We start from the raw sequence: 14585 nt of genomic DNA, 5'->3' as shown, positions 1-14585 counted from the left end.
GATAACTTTTTTCCTCAGTGTTTGTCTGTGAAAGGAAAGAGTGGTAGAGAAAGTCTCTAAGCCTTCATTTCCTTATTTGTCACCTCTTTCTCGAAGTTATAGAATATACAAAAAGAGCTAATGTCTATAAACTTTGAAAAACTTTTTAAACTTTGAAAATCATGGGTTTTACAAATCTTGGCTGGCATAATAAAAAGACATTTTTGTACTTAAAAATTCTCAGACTAATTTATGTGAAAATCAAAATGTCAATGAAAGGCAGCATGGTACAGTGAAAAGACCAGGAAATAAAGAATTCTTAGGTCAAATATAAACTCCTCTATACAAATCCTGAGTCTGCCCCTTACTTGTGTAAAAATAGATAAGATTTACCCTTTGGGACTCAGTTAATCTCTCTTTAAAATGAAAAAAATGAACTAAAAGACTTCTAAGATCATTTTTAGTTCCAAATCTATTACCCTAAACAACAAACCAATTATTGTGGATAAAGGTTATGTAAACATTTACTAACGACCACACTTGGTACTTTACAAATTACAGAAATATTAATAATATTTCTGGAGATGAAACTATTGAGTGTTACATTTCAAAAGTTTGAGGACATAACTTTAATAAAATTTAAGTCTCTATTAAAAAATAAACTATACAAACTTCAAAAGCAATTTTAATAAGATGCACATTTTAATTATGTACAAGTTATGTTATTTATATTCCTCAAAGGCCTCTGGCTTCATAGCTTCACAAATCTCACATCAATCTCAATATACAAAGCAAAATAGGAATCTCATCTTTAAATTACTAGATGCAATTTAAATGTATTTTTGTTTTGTTTCTTGATTTCTAGATAAAGTTACCAACTCTCACTTTAATCTTGATGTCAACACTATGAAAAGAAACCTAATAAAAGTATAAATAAACCAAGAAAAAAAAATTAAAATAATTCCCCAAAATTTCATATAGAAAACAGAACACTTCAGGTGGTCATAAGAAATTAGTTCTTTTTAGAGTTTCATCTCAATATAAGACTTTTTAAAGGCCCTTCCCCTTATTTTAATGCAATTATTACAACTTTAAATTTAATTTAGTAAACCAGCTATTATTTGTGTGTGTGTGTTTATATCTACATACATCCAATATAGATATGCATCTATATAGAGAGTGATATTTTAAGCATTTATTCAACATCCATCATCCTCTACCTTACTACCACCCTATGAGAGGGATGAAAAAACTCAACAAGGTCTCTATCTTCAAAGAATTTATTTATTTAAAACATGTCTAAGACACAAGAGATGTTAAATAAACTTTTTTTTTTTTAAGATTTTTGATCAAATGATCTTCTGCTGGGACCTATAGCTTATATCTTCTGAGAGTAAGGGACAGATTTGTGCTATCATTTTCCTCTTTCCTTTTTCCTCCTGGAAAAGCTAAGGAACCTTAACTGGAAAAGGAAACATCTTTGCCAAATGAAGGATTAGGACAAATTCAGAGACATGTGCTCACGCGCACGCACGTGCACACACATACACACTTTTTCAATACATATAAAAAATACATTTCAAGGTACATTATAGTATATGAACATACACATATGATACATGCACACATATACATATATACATATACATTAGGGTTCTTAAAACTGTTAAGTTGTATTATGGGCAATTTTACAAGTTACGAATCATTAAAACAAGAGGGAAAAAAAGCATGCACAAAACTGAAGGAGCAATGAAATTATTGATCCACTAGTGCTACTTAGTCCAAAATGATTATTGAAGAAAATGAAGGAAGATAAAGTGGCAGGACAAGGTGTTAGAAGACCTGGGTTCCAGTCTTGCTTTTGTTAACTTTTGCTGGTTAAGTTACCACCTCTCTGGTTTTCAGTTTCCTTATCTATAAAATGAGGAAGACTGTGTGATATCTGAGGTTCCTTTTTTTTTCTCCTTTGCCAAAAGAAAGGTTTATTTAGAAGAGTTTACAGACAAAAATAAGAGATAAAATAAGCACATCAGGAAAGGCAAATATGAAAGAGTTGAGAAAGCTTATAGTTAGCAAGGAAAAAGACAGTTCTCCTGGGGAATTAACCAAGAGAAAGGAAGTACTCCATGAGGTAGGAGAAAGCCATTATCTAACATTGTCCAGAATCGGCTAGAGCGAAGTGAATGACCCCATCAAAAGGAAGACACTATGAGAGAGAAAAAGAGAGTACCTCATAGTGGCTTAGTCCTGAAGAGAATTAAGCAATGATCTTCACCATAAGCAGATCTTTAAGGGAAATGTAGCCTTGGGGGTTGCAAAGGCACAAACTGAAGAGGAAGAGTTAACAATCAGTAATAGCTGCTGGGGGTATCCAAACACTATCCACTAATCCGTGTTATTTTTCAGTCTCAGCATTAAAAGCCTTAATTTAAATTTTATTTTAGTTATAATTCAATATTTCAATACCATTTATTCCTCTTGGAGCAGCCTGGAGGTCAAAAAAAAAAATTTCACCAAGTGTTAAACTTAAAGGAAGACCATATTTAAATCTTTTTTCTGAGGCTTATTAATAATGATGTGACCATTTCAATCTATCCTCCACTAAAGCTGTCCAATTAATCTTCCTAAAATATAGGTATGATTACATGGCACACAACCCTCTCCCTCATTCAATCAACTCCACTGACTGCTTATCGCCTCCAGGATCAAATAGAAAGTCCTCTATTTGGCATATAGAGCCTTTCATGGCATGGCTCCTTCCAATTTTTTCCTTTTCTTATATTTTATTCCCCTTTATGTCCCAAGGGACAATGACCTTTTGCTATTCCTCATACTCACCACTCCATCTTCCTACCAATGTTTTCACTTGTTCCATATCCAGAATTCTCTCCCTTCTCTTTACCACCTGGCTTCCCTGATTTCTTTCAAGTCTTAATTAAAATCGCAGTTTCTCCAAGAAGCCTTTTTCAGTCCAACTTAATCTTGGTGCCATTCTTCTGATATTACCCTCAATTTATCTTGTCTATATATTTTGTTTGTAAATAGTTGTTTGCCTGCTGTTTCCTTCCTCCTTCCCCCCTCCTCTTCCCCAATCAGACCAAGGGCTTCTTGAAAGCAGAGTGCCTTGTGAGTGTCTTTGTTTTTACTTTCCTCCCAGTATTTGGCAAAGAGGAGATATTAAGTAAATGCTAACTAACTGACCATGACAGTTACTGGCTGATCCCAAGTATCCGTATTATTAAATTAGGCACAATAATATTTGAAACAACTACTTCACAGGGTTTTCGGGCTCAATTAAAATAACATATGTAAAATGCTTGCTATTTCAATTCTGCTTAAATTCTTGGTAACAAAGTTTCTGAACAAAAAAGATGCTATTTGAACATTGAGCTATTACTGAAGTGACAAAAGAAGTAACTATTAGTATCAAAATGAGAAATATAGATAATAAAATGCTAACAATATGGAAAAATCAATGTGGACTACAAGATCGAATAAACCTATGTTTTCAGGGTAGAAGAAATACATAATGACTTTCCTAAGGTCCTATAATTTGATAGTCACAGAGCTGGACCCAGCAACATAACCATATTCTCAGCTCAGGGCTCTTTCCTACATTCATCATTCTAAAGAAGAGGAAACAGTGAAACATAAGTCATGTTACAAGTAATCAAATTGAGTGATACAGTGATAGAAATCTAAATCTAGAATTGCCACTATATCACACACAGCATTATAAAATTAAATTAAAAGTATGATGAGAAAAAAGGCTTCAGAAAATATTGGGGCATAAGAGGTAAACAATTTAGAAATCCTAAGATTTGAAAACTCTTGCCCAATCCATATATACCTGGCTTCATTATCATATTTCTTGCTGTCTCCCAAGGGGACCTCTATGTGATTCATTGGATCGCAGGCAATTTCAGATTTGCCAGTTTATTCTAGCTTCTCTAAGCCTGATTACCAATTACCATGGTGATTCATGTTTGGTACTGTACTACACTGTAAAGTAGAACTTAATTAAACCATTTTTTTTTTTAAAAACTAACTGCCACTTCCCAAATTTGTCAAATCAAATTTGACTATACTGAAAAGTATTACAAAATCAAAGCATCACCCTCTCTTACAAATTACACAACAAAATATATTATAAATTCACAGACCAGCAAATTATCTGCCAAAATTCTAAACTAGAAATGTACTAAACAAAGGGAAAAATTAGGAACCTGGGAAATAAAATACTTTTCCTTTCTTTTCACAAGAATAGTAGACAATTCAAAATGGGATTTACTGAAACACTTCATTTTTCCAGTCATCCCATCTCAATTCTTCATTCTTACTACCAGTTACCAGTACTTCCTCCTGAAGTGATCTAGAACCTACTGTGTATATACCTATATTTATATTTCTGTAAACACACATATACATAATTGCTTGTGAGTGTGTGTGTGTGTGTGTGTGTGTATATACATATTGCCCATGGAGACATAAGCTTCTTGATGGAAGGGCTGTTTTGGGTTTATTTTTGTATTCCTACTTTGCACTTAATTAAATGCTTATAGATGAAGGCTTGGTAGAAGATGTGAAAATTGAGCTAAATCTCAAACAGAGTAGGATTTACATATGAGGTTCAGAGGTAAAGAACAGCTCAGACAAAAATATGGATGGGAATTAGTATAGCATGATGTCTACTTCTATATGGAAATAGCATGGAGCATTTTTGTTTTTTAAAATCATAAATTGAGAGATGAATGATGTACAGGTAGTACTGCTATTGAATAATTTTCTACTATATTATACATGTACTAAATAAATTACCTCCTCATTTACTTGACCCTTCAGTGGTAAGTTCCATATACCAACTACGGATAAAATATATGGATAAAAAAATGGCAAATAGTCTCCAGGAACCCAATACAAATATGTTTTAAAGCTTCTCCAAAAGTATCCTAGTCAGTTTTCCTAGTCTTGACCATACGTAAAAAGTGTCTCAGATATATAAAATGAGTATTACTAAAAGTTTTTTTTAAATGCTTCAATTTTTTTTAAATTTTAAACTAGTAATATACAATTTTACTAACCCTATAGGAATTGGGATAATTGTTCCTGAATTGACAAACAGAAAAAAAATTTTTGAAATATTCATTGTAAAAACACCCAACTTAGTAAAATAAAATATTTTGCATAGCTGAGTTCTATTATGTACAACCTCTTTTTAAAATTACTTAATATTAAATTAAGTGTTTCACCAGCTGAGAAATCCGTTATGACAATTGTATTTCATCATTTAGAGAATATGTACATAGGATCTTAAACTAAATATTCTTTGAAAAGTATATACACACTGTTCCCAAAGAGAAAAAAATTCTCTCAATTTTATTAGGTTCAAAAGGATGCACATTGTAAAAATCTCACTCATACACATATCTACAAATGTAATTTTTTATGCTGAAAATGTGGTAGAGTGTTCATGTTACTGACCTTAGTCTTCCCAGTGGTTAAGGGGAAAAGGTTTTCTTTTTTTGGTTATTGATTTTTCTAATGCTTATTCATATTACAGGAAAATTTCTATGAATTATTTGGAAAAATGCTTTTGTTTCAAGTAAAAACTAGTAGTGAAGAGGCAAGTTTGATTAATTATGGCAATATTAACATGTTTAGCCAAATTAACTTGCTGTTCTAGCTCAACGAAGCTATAGGTATGAAGGAAGTATGTTTGCTATCAGTTATTGGGGAACAGAAAATATAAGACAAGTTCATTTAATAATCCTCATAATAATTCCTCACATTCTATAGTGCTTAAGTTACATGTTCTACAGATCCAGCCATTCTGGAGAGCAATTTGGAACTATGCTCAAAAAGTTATCAAACTGTACATACCCTTTGATCCAGCAGTGTTACTACTGGGCTTATATCCCAAAGAGATCTTAAAGGAGGGAAAGAGAGAGACCCACATGTGCAAAAAATGTTTGTGGCAGCCCTCTCTGTAGTGGCCAGAAACTGGAAACTGAATGGATCCTCAACAATTGGAGAATGGCTGAATAAGTTATGATATATGAATGTTATGGAATATTACTGTTCTGTAAGAAACAAACAACAGGATGATATCAGAGAGGCCTGGAGAGATTTACATGACCTGATGCTAAGTGAAATGAGCAGAATTAAAAGATCATTATACATGGCAACAACAAGATTATATGATGATCAATTCTGATGGACATGGCTCTCTTCAACGAGATGATTCAAACCAGTTCCAATTGTGTAGTGATTGAGAGCCATCTACATCCAGAGAGAAGATTGTGGGAACTGAGTGTGGACCACAATATAGCATTTTCACTCTTTGCTATGTTGAGGTCCACACTCAATTTGCTTGCATTTTATTTTGCTTTTTTTTCTTGTGCAGCACGATAATTGTATAAATATGTATACATATATTGGATTTAACATATATTTCTACCATGTTTAACGTATATTGGACTACTTGCCATCTAGGGGAGGGCATGGGGGAAGAGGAGGAAAATTGGAATACAAGGTTTTGCAAGGGCTAATGATGAAGAATTATCCACATATATGTTTTGAAAAATAAAAAACTTTGATTTAAAAAAAAAAGAGAGAGAAAATGAAAAATGTTCTAGTATTATCCACTAACTGTTTTGGTCTACTGGCCTTGTCTTTCTCACAACTAAATTGTAAATTTCTAATGGTAAGAATGAATCAAATGGAGAACCATGGATAGATCACTTGTTCTAGAATCCAGAGGTCCTGAGTTCAAATTCAGTCCCAGACACTTACTAACTGTGTATCTCTAGGCAAGTTGCTTAACCCTCTTTGCCTCAAAAAAAAAAAAAAAAAAAAAAAAAAAATCAACTGACAAGAATCTATTAAGTGTACAATCTTCAAGGTATTGGGGATGTAAAGATAAAAAAGAGAGATAGCAACAAACTTGTTCTCAAGCACTTTATATTCTGTGAGGGAAATGTTTGTACACACATTAAATAGATTTAACATATATACAACATAAATAACAATCATGCCTAAAACTGGTTTGCATGCCATTTATTCTACTTTATAAGTAACCTCTAATATCAGCTGAGACCACTGAAGAAAGCTTATCACATACTTAATCTGAGTATTATATATATATATATACATATGTGTATACATGTAATCTAACTTATCCTCACAAAAAACTTGGAAAGTAGATATAACCCCCATTTTACAGATGAGGAAACTCAGTTGGAGAGAGGTTAAGTGATTTGCCCATGGTCACATAGCTAGCAAGTGTCAAAGAAATAATTTGAACCCAGGTTATCTTCTCTCCAAGTCCAAGTCTATCCGTTATGCCACCTAGTAGCCTTCTGGTAAAATACATGTTAGTAGGAGGAGTGAGGGACTAGCAGGTTTACTCTTCTTTAATTGAAATCAATTTACTAAATTAAGGGAATAATCCTAAGGGAACAAGTAGTGTGATTTAATGTTCAGTAACTGAGTTTAGAGATATGAGAAAATCAGAGAAGTAAGGAAAATCAATTATATCTAGAATGATAACTTGAAAATCCAGATCAAGAGAACTATTCACAAAAACTATTCACAATTTTCAACTAGATTAATTTCAAATGAGTAATTTTTCAGCAACTACTTTTAATCAGATACCTTTTAAGATTTTTTTTTATATCTCACTCCCTCACTCCAGTAACTCTACAGGCTATGTATGATTCCTCAGACATCACTTATGAATACAATTTTCATCTCCCCTGTCCTTGACATTGCTGTAGCTGTCTCCTATGTCTGGAATATTCCTTCTCTCTCCTTTGTCACTTGCAATCTCTGGTTTCCTTCATAAATCAGCTGGAATCGCTACCTTTAAGAGGAGGCCTCTTCTGGTTCCTCAGATTCTACTACTTACCCCTCCCAAGGTTATCTGCTTTGCATACATCTATACATGCAAAATTGACTTCTCCTAAAAATGTGCACTTCTGGAGGGCAGAAACTGCTTCGCTTTGTCTCCGCATCCCCGTAGCTACCAAAGGTACTATGGACTTACACAGTTTGAAATTATCCTTGACTTAAAACATATTCATACAATTGGCATTAATTCTTGCTTAATTTTAAAATATTTTTTACCAAGCCTTTATACATAATACTACATTCTGTACTGAGTGATAGACACTCAATGTTGATTCTTTTAAGAAAGATATAGAAAAAATATGCTCAAACACTAAGAGGAAATCATTACCTTCAAAAGAAAATTAACAGATATAAAAATATACTATTCATTCTATCTTACCTTCTGTTCACAAACATCAATAATGAAGAAGTGTCTAAGTATTTTGGATGCAGCTATGCTTTACAACTAATCTCTACTAACAAATGAGACCTTTCCCCCTCTATCCTTATGGCTTACTTTGATTTAAAACCGACTCTCCATTATATATAAAGTCACTAATGATGTAATTTCTTAAATCACAATTCTTAATCTATCAGTGGCTCCGTAATATTTTTGTTCTCCCAGATTTGAATCAAGAACAAAAATTCTTGCGATTTATAGTCACTAATGTGACGTCTAAATGTTATTTTGCTGAAATTTCTCCATTGTAACATGTTTATATACTTCAAACGATCAGGCTCGAAAATCTATAACCCTACCCAAGAGCTACAAAAACGAACTTGAATGTATTAAGTTGTTCAAAATTTAAGAGCTGTGAAGTATCAACTTGTTAACCAGACTATCAAAGCCTTTAGAAAGCAGATAAAGACTTTTTATTCTCCTGAAACAAGCAAAGAATCAAGGAAAGAGCCCCATTTAAATGCCAAAATTAGTTTTTGGGTTCTTCTCGTTTCGATCAAAACCTTGAGAGAATATGAATCTTTTTAAGAAACATTACTATTTTAACAAGATTCTTTGGGGTGTTTAAAAATTTAAATGCTCTGAGAAGACTGCATCTTCATAAATATTCCTGAGAGCTATTTGTTAAAAGGCACAGAAGTGACAACTGAAAACCTTTCCCCTCCCTGACCCGCACCCTTGTGACATACTAGAGGAAGAGATATTTAAAGTAAAACCTGCCCAGAATCATCACTACTAACTTGAAAAGAAAGCGCTGTTGGCTTTATAAGGCTTTAAAAGCTCCTGTCCTAATCCCAGGCCAAAGAAGCTGGGGTTTTTGGAAAATGTCAGTCCAACCACCCCATTCATAGCTGGGTAAATATAAACGCACAGATAGACACACTTCCCGCGTCCACCCCTCCACTCTGGACTGGGCTCTTCTCCCCTTCCCCGAATAAAAAAGTAAAGATACAATGTTGCAAAAAGCAAAGTCACGGGGCGATGCAAGGGGGGCGGAGGAGGGAGACAAGAGAGGGTCCCAGAGGGAAGGATGGGGGCGCGCCAGAGAGCGCAGCAGCGGCGGGGTGTGCCGCGGGGAAGCCGGAGCTCGTGCGTACGGATGCAGAGGCATAAATAAAGCCGGCCTCGGAGCGTCTTCTTCTCGGCAAGACGAGCCTGCCATCTCCTCGCCCCCTCCCCGACTCCATTAAGAACGCGGATCCGGCCCCCGGCTCCGATGGGGGAGGGGATCCATAGCCACCACCCCCCTTTCTGTCCGCCCCCCGGCCCCGAGCTGGGAGGAGGATGAGGACCGCCGGCTCCCGGCTCCGGCTCCCGGCTCCGGCTCCCGCAGGCCGGGCCCGGCCGGGCGGGGGGTGGGGGGGAGGCGCGGCGGGCGCGGCCCTGGGGGAGGGGGGGACGCGCCGCTTTACTCACATTCTCCGCGTCCCGCTCGTTCACGGTCGGCAATGGCGTCCGGGCAGACATTTTGTGCGGGCGCGGCGACTGCCGCGGGGTCGCTCCCGGGTCTCGGCCGCCCAGCCAGGGAGGAGGGGAGGCGGGGAGCGCGGGGGGCGGGCCGGACTGGAGGGGGCGGGAAGGCCCCGGTCGGAGGCGGGCGGGGAGCGGGCCGGCCTGCAGTGCGCGGGCCCGAGCGGGCGGGGGAAAGGGAGGACGAGGACGAGGACGAGGGAGCGGAGGGGGGGAGAACCCGCTCCCCGCGGCGCCGGGAAAGGAGAGCGACGGCGATGAGCGGGCGGGAGGGGGGAGAGGAGGGAGGACGGAAGGAGGAGGGCGGGTGTCAGAAGCGGGGAGGGAGGAGAGGATGGAGAAGGGATGGATGGCAGGTCCCGCTAAGCTCTCCGAGTCCTGGGTGATGTTCGAGCCTCAAATCCCAGCAGGCGGGGCGAAGCTTGAGCCCCGGAGGAGGGGGCAGCCCGAGGAGAGGACAGCCCCGGCCCGGGCGGTCAGCACGTCCCGCCGCCGCCGCCGCCGCCGCCGCGTATTCCGCTCCTTCCTCCTCCTCCTGTCGCCGCCGTCCCCGCCCCCTGCTCGCTCTCCGCTGGTCTCCTCAGGTGCGCGGCGCCGGGCCGTGCCGGGCATCCAAGCGCACCCGGCCCGAGCGGGCTCCCTGTATCGGGCGCTCAGCTCAGCAGTGAGGAGCGACACCGCCGAGCAGCCTCCCCTTGGATCCGGGCTGGCGGGCGCAGCACGCACAGCGAAGAGGCATTTGGCCGCTGCCGCCGCCGGGTGGGCGGGCGCCAGCCGGGGGTGGGGGCGGGGGGCGCCTCCATTCATTCCCTCATTAGGCATGCGGAGCCTCCTCCTCTCCCCCCTCCTCCCTCTCCCCCCTCCTCCCCCTCCTCCTCCTCCTCTCCTTTACCCCCCAATCGGCCCCACCTCCTCCTCCTCCTCTCGTCAAGTCCACTTCACAGTTTATTTTTGGTCCTTACCCCAATGCAGGGCAAAAAGTAGTCGAGGCACCTCTAGTCCCTTTTGTTCCTTCGGCGTTAAGTGGAATTAAATGACTTTCTTTGTGCAAAGGGGATACTTACGGGTCTTTTTAAAAATAAACACAATAAATCTCTTCCCCCTCCCCCAGCGTTGCTCTAATTCTATTCTCTATTCATCTTTCACCATTTCTTTCTCACCTTTCTCACCATATTCTTAGTTAAGTGCTGTATTGAGATACAGTATTTACAGATAGTACGTCTCACCAAATGATGATGCTCTTCCCCCTTTTTCCTCTCTTCTATTGGAGTATCCACACACAGACTATATTGCTCTCTATCTCCTCTCCGGATTCTATCATGACTCATTCTATCCTACACCATCTTAAGAAGCGGACAGAGGAGTAGCTGCAAAGGTCTATCAAGAGCCTTCAAAGAGAGATTTTGGCACTTCAGGGAACTGGGATAAAAAGATGTTGAATGATTCAAATTTTTCTGGGTTTGGGGTACAGAAAGGACTTAGCTGACTCACTTAAAATACATACCTTTGTACCTTTGGGGGTGTCACAACATTTACATTTGCCAGTCACCACTTCCTAGGAAACGATTGTCATTAGAAGCACGTTCAAAGAGAGAGGAAGCTTGTCTCCAACTTTTTTTCACAATTCATCAAGGTGATTGACCCACTTCAGCCTTCCATTAATCTACTCTTAATTAAACCCCCCAGGAGAACACAATGTATCTTCCCCAAGACTCATACTTCACTGCAGCCATATTTGTCTATAATATTAGATTAGTTGATAAAGTTTACTCATATCTTGCCCTCCACAATTTTACCATTTTATTCAGCTATTCCCCAGTTTCCTTATCTATACTATAGCATTTTATCTATTAAGTTATGAATAGGAGTTGGAGCTAAGGGGAACTGAAAATGTGTTTTATTGAGGAGGATGTGTACATGCACACATGTACATATGGTGATGCCTGTACATGAATTCTTATGTCCGTGTGTGGACATATACACATGTGTAAATATATATGTGAGTATACGGCTACTTTAAAAAATTTATTCCCCCCCCAAATGTGCTGGGAATTCTAAGATACTGAAAATCTTGACCTTTTCATGAAACTTATCCAATTTGAAGGTACTATTTGGGTAGCATAGGATTTTCTCCCCCAACTCATTGAAGGATAGTTCTGAAAAGTAAACATTTGACTCAATCATCTTAACTGACCAGCCCTAAAACCAGTAAATAGCAAAAATCCCAAGAACAAAATGTTTGCATCTTACATTTATTTCAAACACTACCTAAGATCAGGGAGAAAGGACAGTTATTAGTTAATTACTGTTTTAAAAATTATTTTATGTTGAAATCACTCCATTCTCCAATTTACAAAGCAAATGAAAGGGGAATTAGATATTTAAAGTCATTCAACCCCTATAATTAACTGTCACCACATTCCAAACATAAGTTATTTTATGAAACTCCCAAGAAAATATCCTGAATCACAATGTAAGACTGAGAACAAGTTTTTTATTATAGCATTTCTATGGGGCCATCTTATGGGCCCCAAGAAGATTTGGCATTGCTAGGCAGAGGGGTCCATATTTAGTTACACTGGTCGATGAGAAAGGTGCCCAATCAAAAAGTTTACCTCCCCCCCCCAAAAAAAGTGGAAGTAATAGGGAAAGTGTGTAATGATCTTAGTGACCCAAGTATCAACTGTATTAGTATTTTCAGAATTTGTAATAAATTTTAGTGCATGACCAATTCAAGAAATTAATAATTTTCAAAGATTCTCCTCATGATAATCCTGTGACACATACTTTTTTTTATCTCCTTTGTCCAAATGAGAGAACTGAGAGGCATAGAGTTCCAGTGATTTGTCCAAGCGTACAGAAGCATGCCAGGCTACAAAGCAGACAGCTGGCAGTAGTGGCACTAATTGATATCTTGCCCTAGACAAGATTCACGACACAGTACAAGGCAGTAGAGCTAATTACAAGCAGAACTGGGACTGGAATCCAGGTTTTCAGTTCTCAGTTCCCTAGACCACATGGCTTCACAGACCAATGTGTAAATGTTAAAGTTCATTTGGGTAAATAAGCAGCACTGTACTGCTCATGTTGTTGGCACTCAGTAAAAGTTAAATGACAGATAATAGCATACAGCTAAAATACAAATATATAACAAGCATGTCAGTAACATGTAAAATATTAATATATTGATACATAATCCTCAAAGTAGGCATGCCTTCTATTATTCTAACAAAATACTACAAAAACAACTCCATCTGTCCAAAAATCACATCCAAACAAACCTCATTTATTTCCATGGTTTAGTGCTTGATGTTTAATGAAGCAAAAATGTATGTGTGCATTAAGGGATTAATAATTCATGATTGAGGTGATTTAAAAAAAAACTTATTGAACCTCTTTCCTTTTTGCAGACATGAGTCCTGCCTTCCTTATGTATACAATAGAGTATTCTTAGTTAAATATGTATTACAATATATCTCAACAAAGTAAGATCCTCTCAATTTTTCTGATGCTATGATGTATCACCATTATGCTTTATATAGTATATAGTAAATTCTTGTGTCTATATGAAATTATGACCAAAAATGAATTTTTACTTGCTTTGAGTAGTTGTCTTTTAGTCCATTAACCAAATTCAGTCTGTTCATTTTAGAAACCTCTTTTGAGATATAATACTATTGCCAGTAATCTAATAATTGAAGAAATAAGTAAAGACATATTTTTAAAGATTACATTGGTTAAAAATTTCAGGATTTAAAAAATTCTTTATTATTTTTTTTATTTCACTGGATTTTCTATAAGTTCTTCTTGGGAAGAGGGATTTAGTATAAGATTCTTAGAATTTCAAAATTAGAAGGGATATCAGAAATTATCTAATCCTAGCCATGCAGGAATAGTAAACTCTTATTCACTGTCCTCAAGAAGTATTACTTGAAGTTTCTGCAGTCTTCTCCAAGATAGGGAAACTCTTTATCCTTCCTGAGATAACAAATTCTCCTTCTGAGCAAGTAATCGTTTAAAAAAAAGTTTTTGTCCCCTCCTTCATATTCAATTAAAATTTACCACTTTCTGTAGCTTCCACTCTTTTTATTTCATTCTGCAGATTGACTCCAAGTTGAGGATTTTAGAGATGGAAAGGGGTCGTCAGTTCAAATCAATAAAAATGTCATGCACCCATTATTTACAAAGCTTTGATAATATAAAGGAGAAAAATGGTACAATTCTTAACCTTCAAGAAGCTCAGAATCTAGTTTGTAAATGTAACATATACACAAACAATTACAAGTTACAACGAGAAAAGTACTTAGGAGAAATCAAACATAAAGTATAGAGGTATTTAGATGGTGCACTGTTGTTTGTAAATGTCTGAGGAAGGATTTGAACTCATTTCAGGACCAGCTAGCATTAGGAAGAGGAGTCCAAACTTACAAAGTCAGTGACTGTAGGAAAGTCATTTAACCTTATTGAGCCTCAATTTCCTCATTTATAAAATGAGAGCATCTGGGACTAAACAGTCTCCGAGGTGTCTTCCAGCTCTAAATCTAGGATCCTATAATCTCACAGATGCTTCAACTGTGAGAAATCATTTGTATTAGGGGAAGAGGAACTCAAGTAAGATCTCATGGAAAAGGTATCAATTCAATTGGACCTTGAAAGCAGGAAAGGATTTCAACATGTGAGGATGTATAGAGAGTCTATTCCAAAGATAGGGATTAATGTATACAAATGCACTGAAATAAGAGACCGGGAAATTACCACTAATTTTACATGGCTGAAATTGAGTATGAAG

General features: G+C 37.7%; 1 protein-coding gene across 8 annotated transcripts in view; it reads right to left on the bottom strand.

The window, feature by feature from the left end:
* MARK1 (microtubule affinity regulating kinase 1) overlaps positions 1-10009 on the bottom strand; it is a 130389-nt gene extending 120380 nt beyond the window's left edge. For all 8 annotated transcript variants that reach the window (XM_031937393.1, XM_031937396.1, XM_031937394.1 and 5 more), the window contains exon 1: positions 9743-10009. In XM_031937393.1, the coding sequence (XP_031793253.1) occupies positions 9743-9793 (51 nt within the window). In that variant the 5' untranslated portion in view covers positions 9794-10009. The remainder of the gene's footprint in view (positions 1-9742) is intronic.
* Between the last annotated feature and the right edge of the window lie 4576 nt (positions 10010-14585).

The sequence above is a fragment of the Sarcophilus harrisii genome, chromosome 4, assembly GCF_902635505.1.
Source record: "Sarcophilus harrisii chromosome 4, mSarHar1.11, whole genome shotgun sequence".
NCBI lineage: Eukaryota > Metazoa > Chordata > Mammalia > Dasyuromorphia > Dasyuridae > Sarcophilus > Sarcophilus harrisii.
The sequence above is the reverse complement of the archived record's forward strand: the minus strand, read 5'-3'. Positions and strand labels throughout refer to the sequence as shown.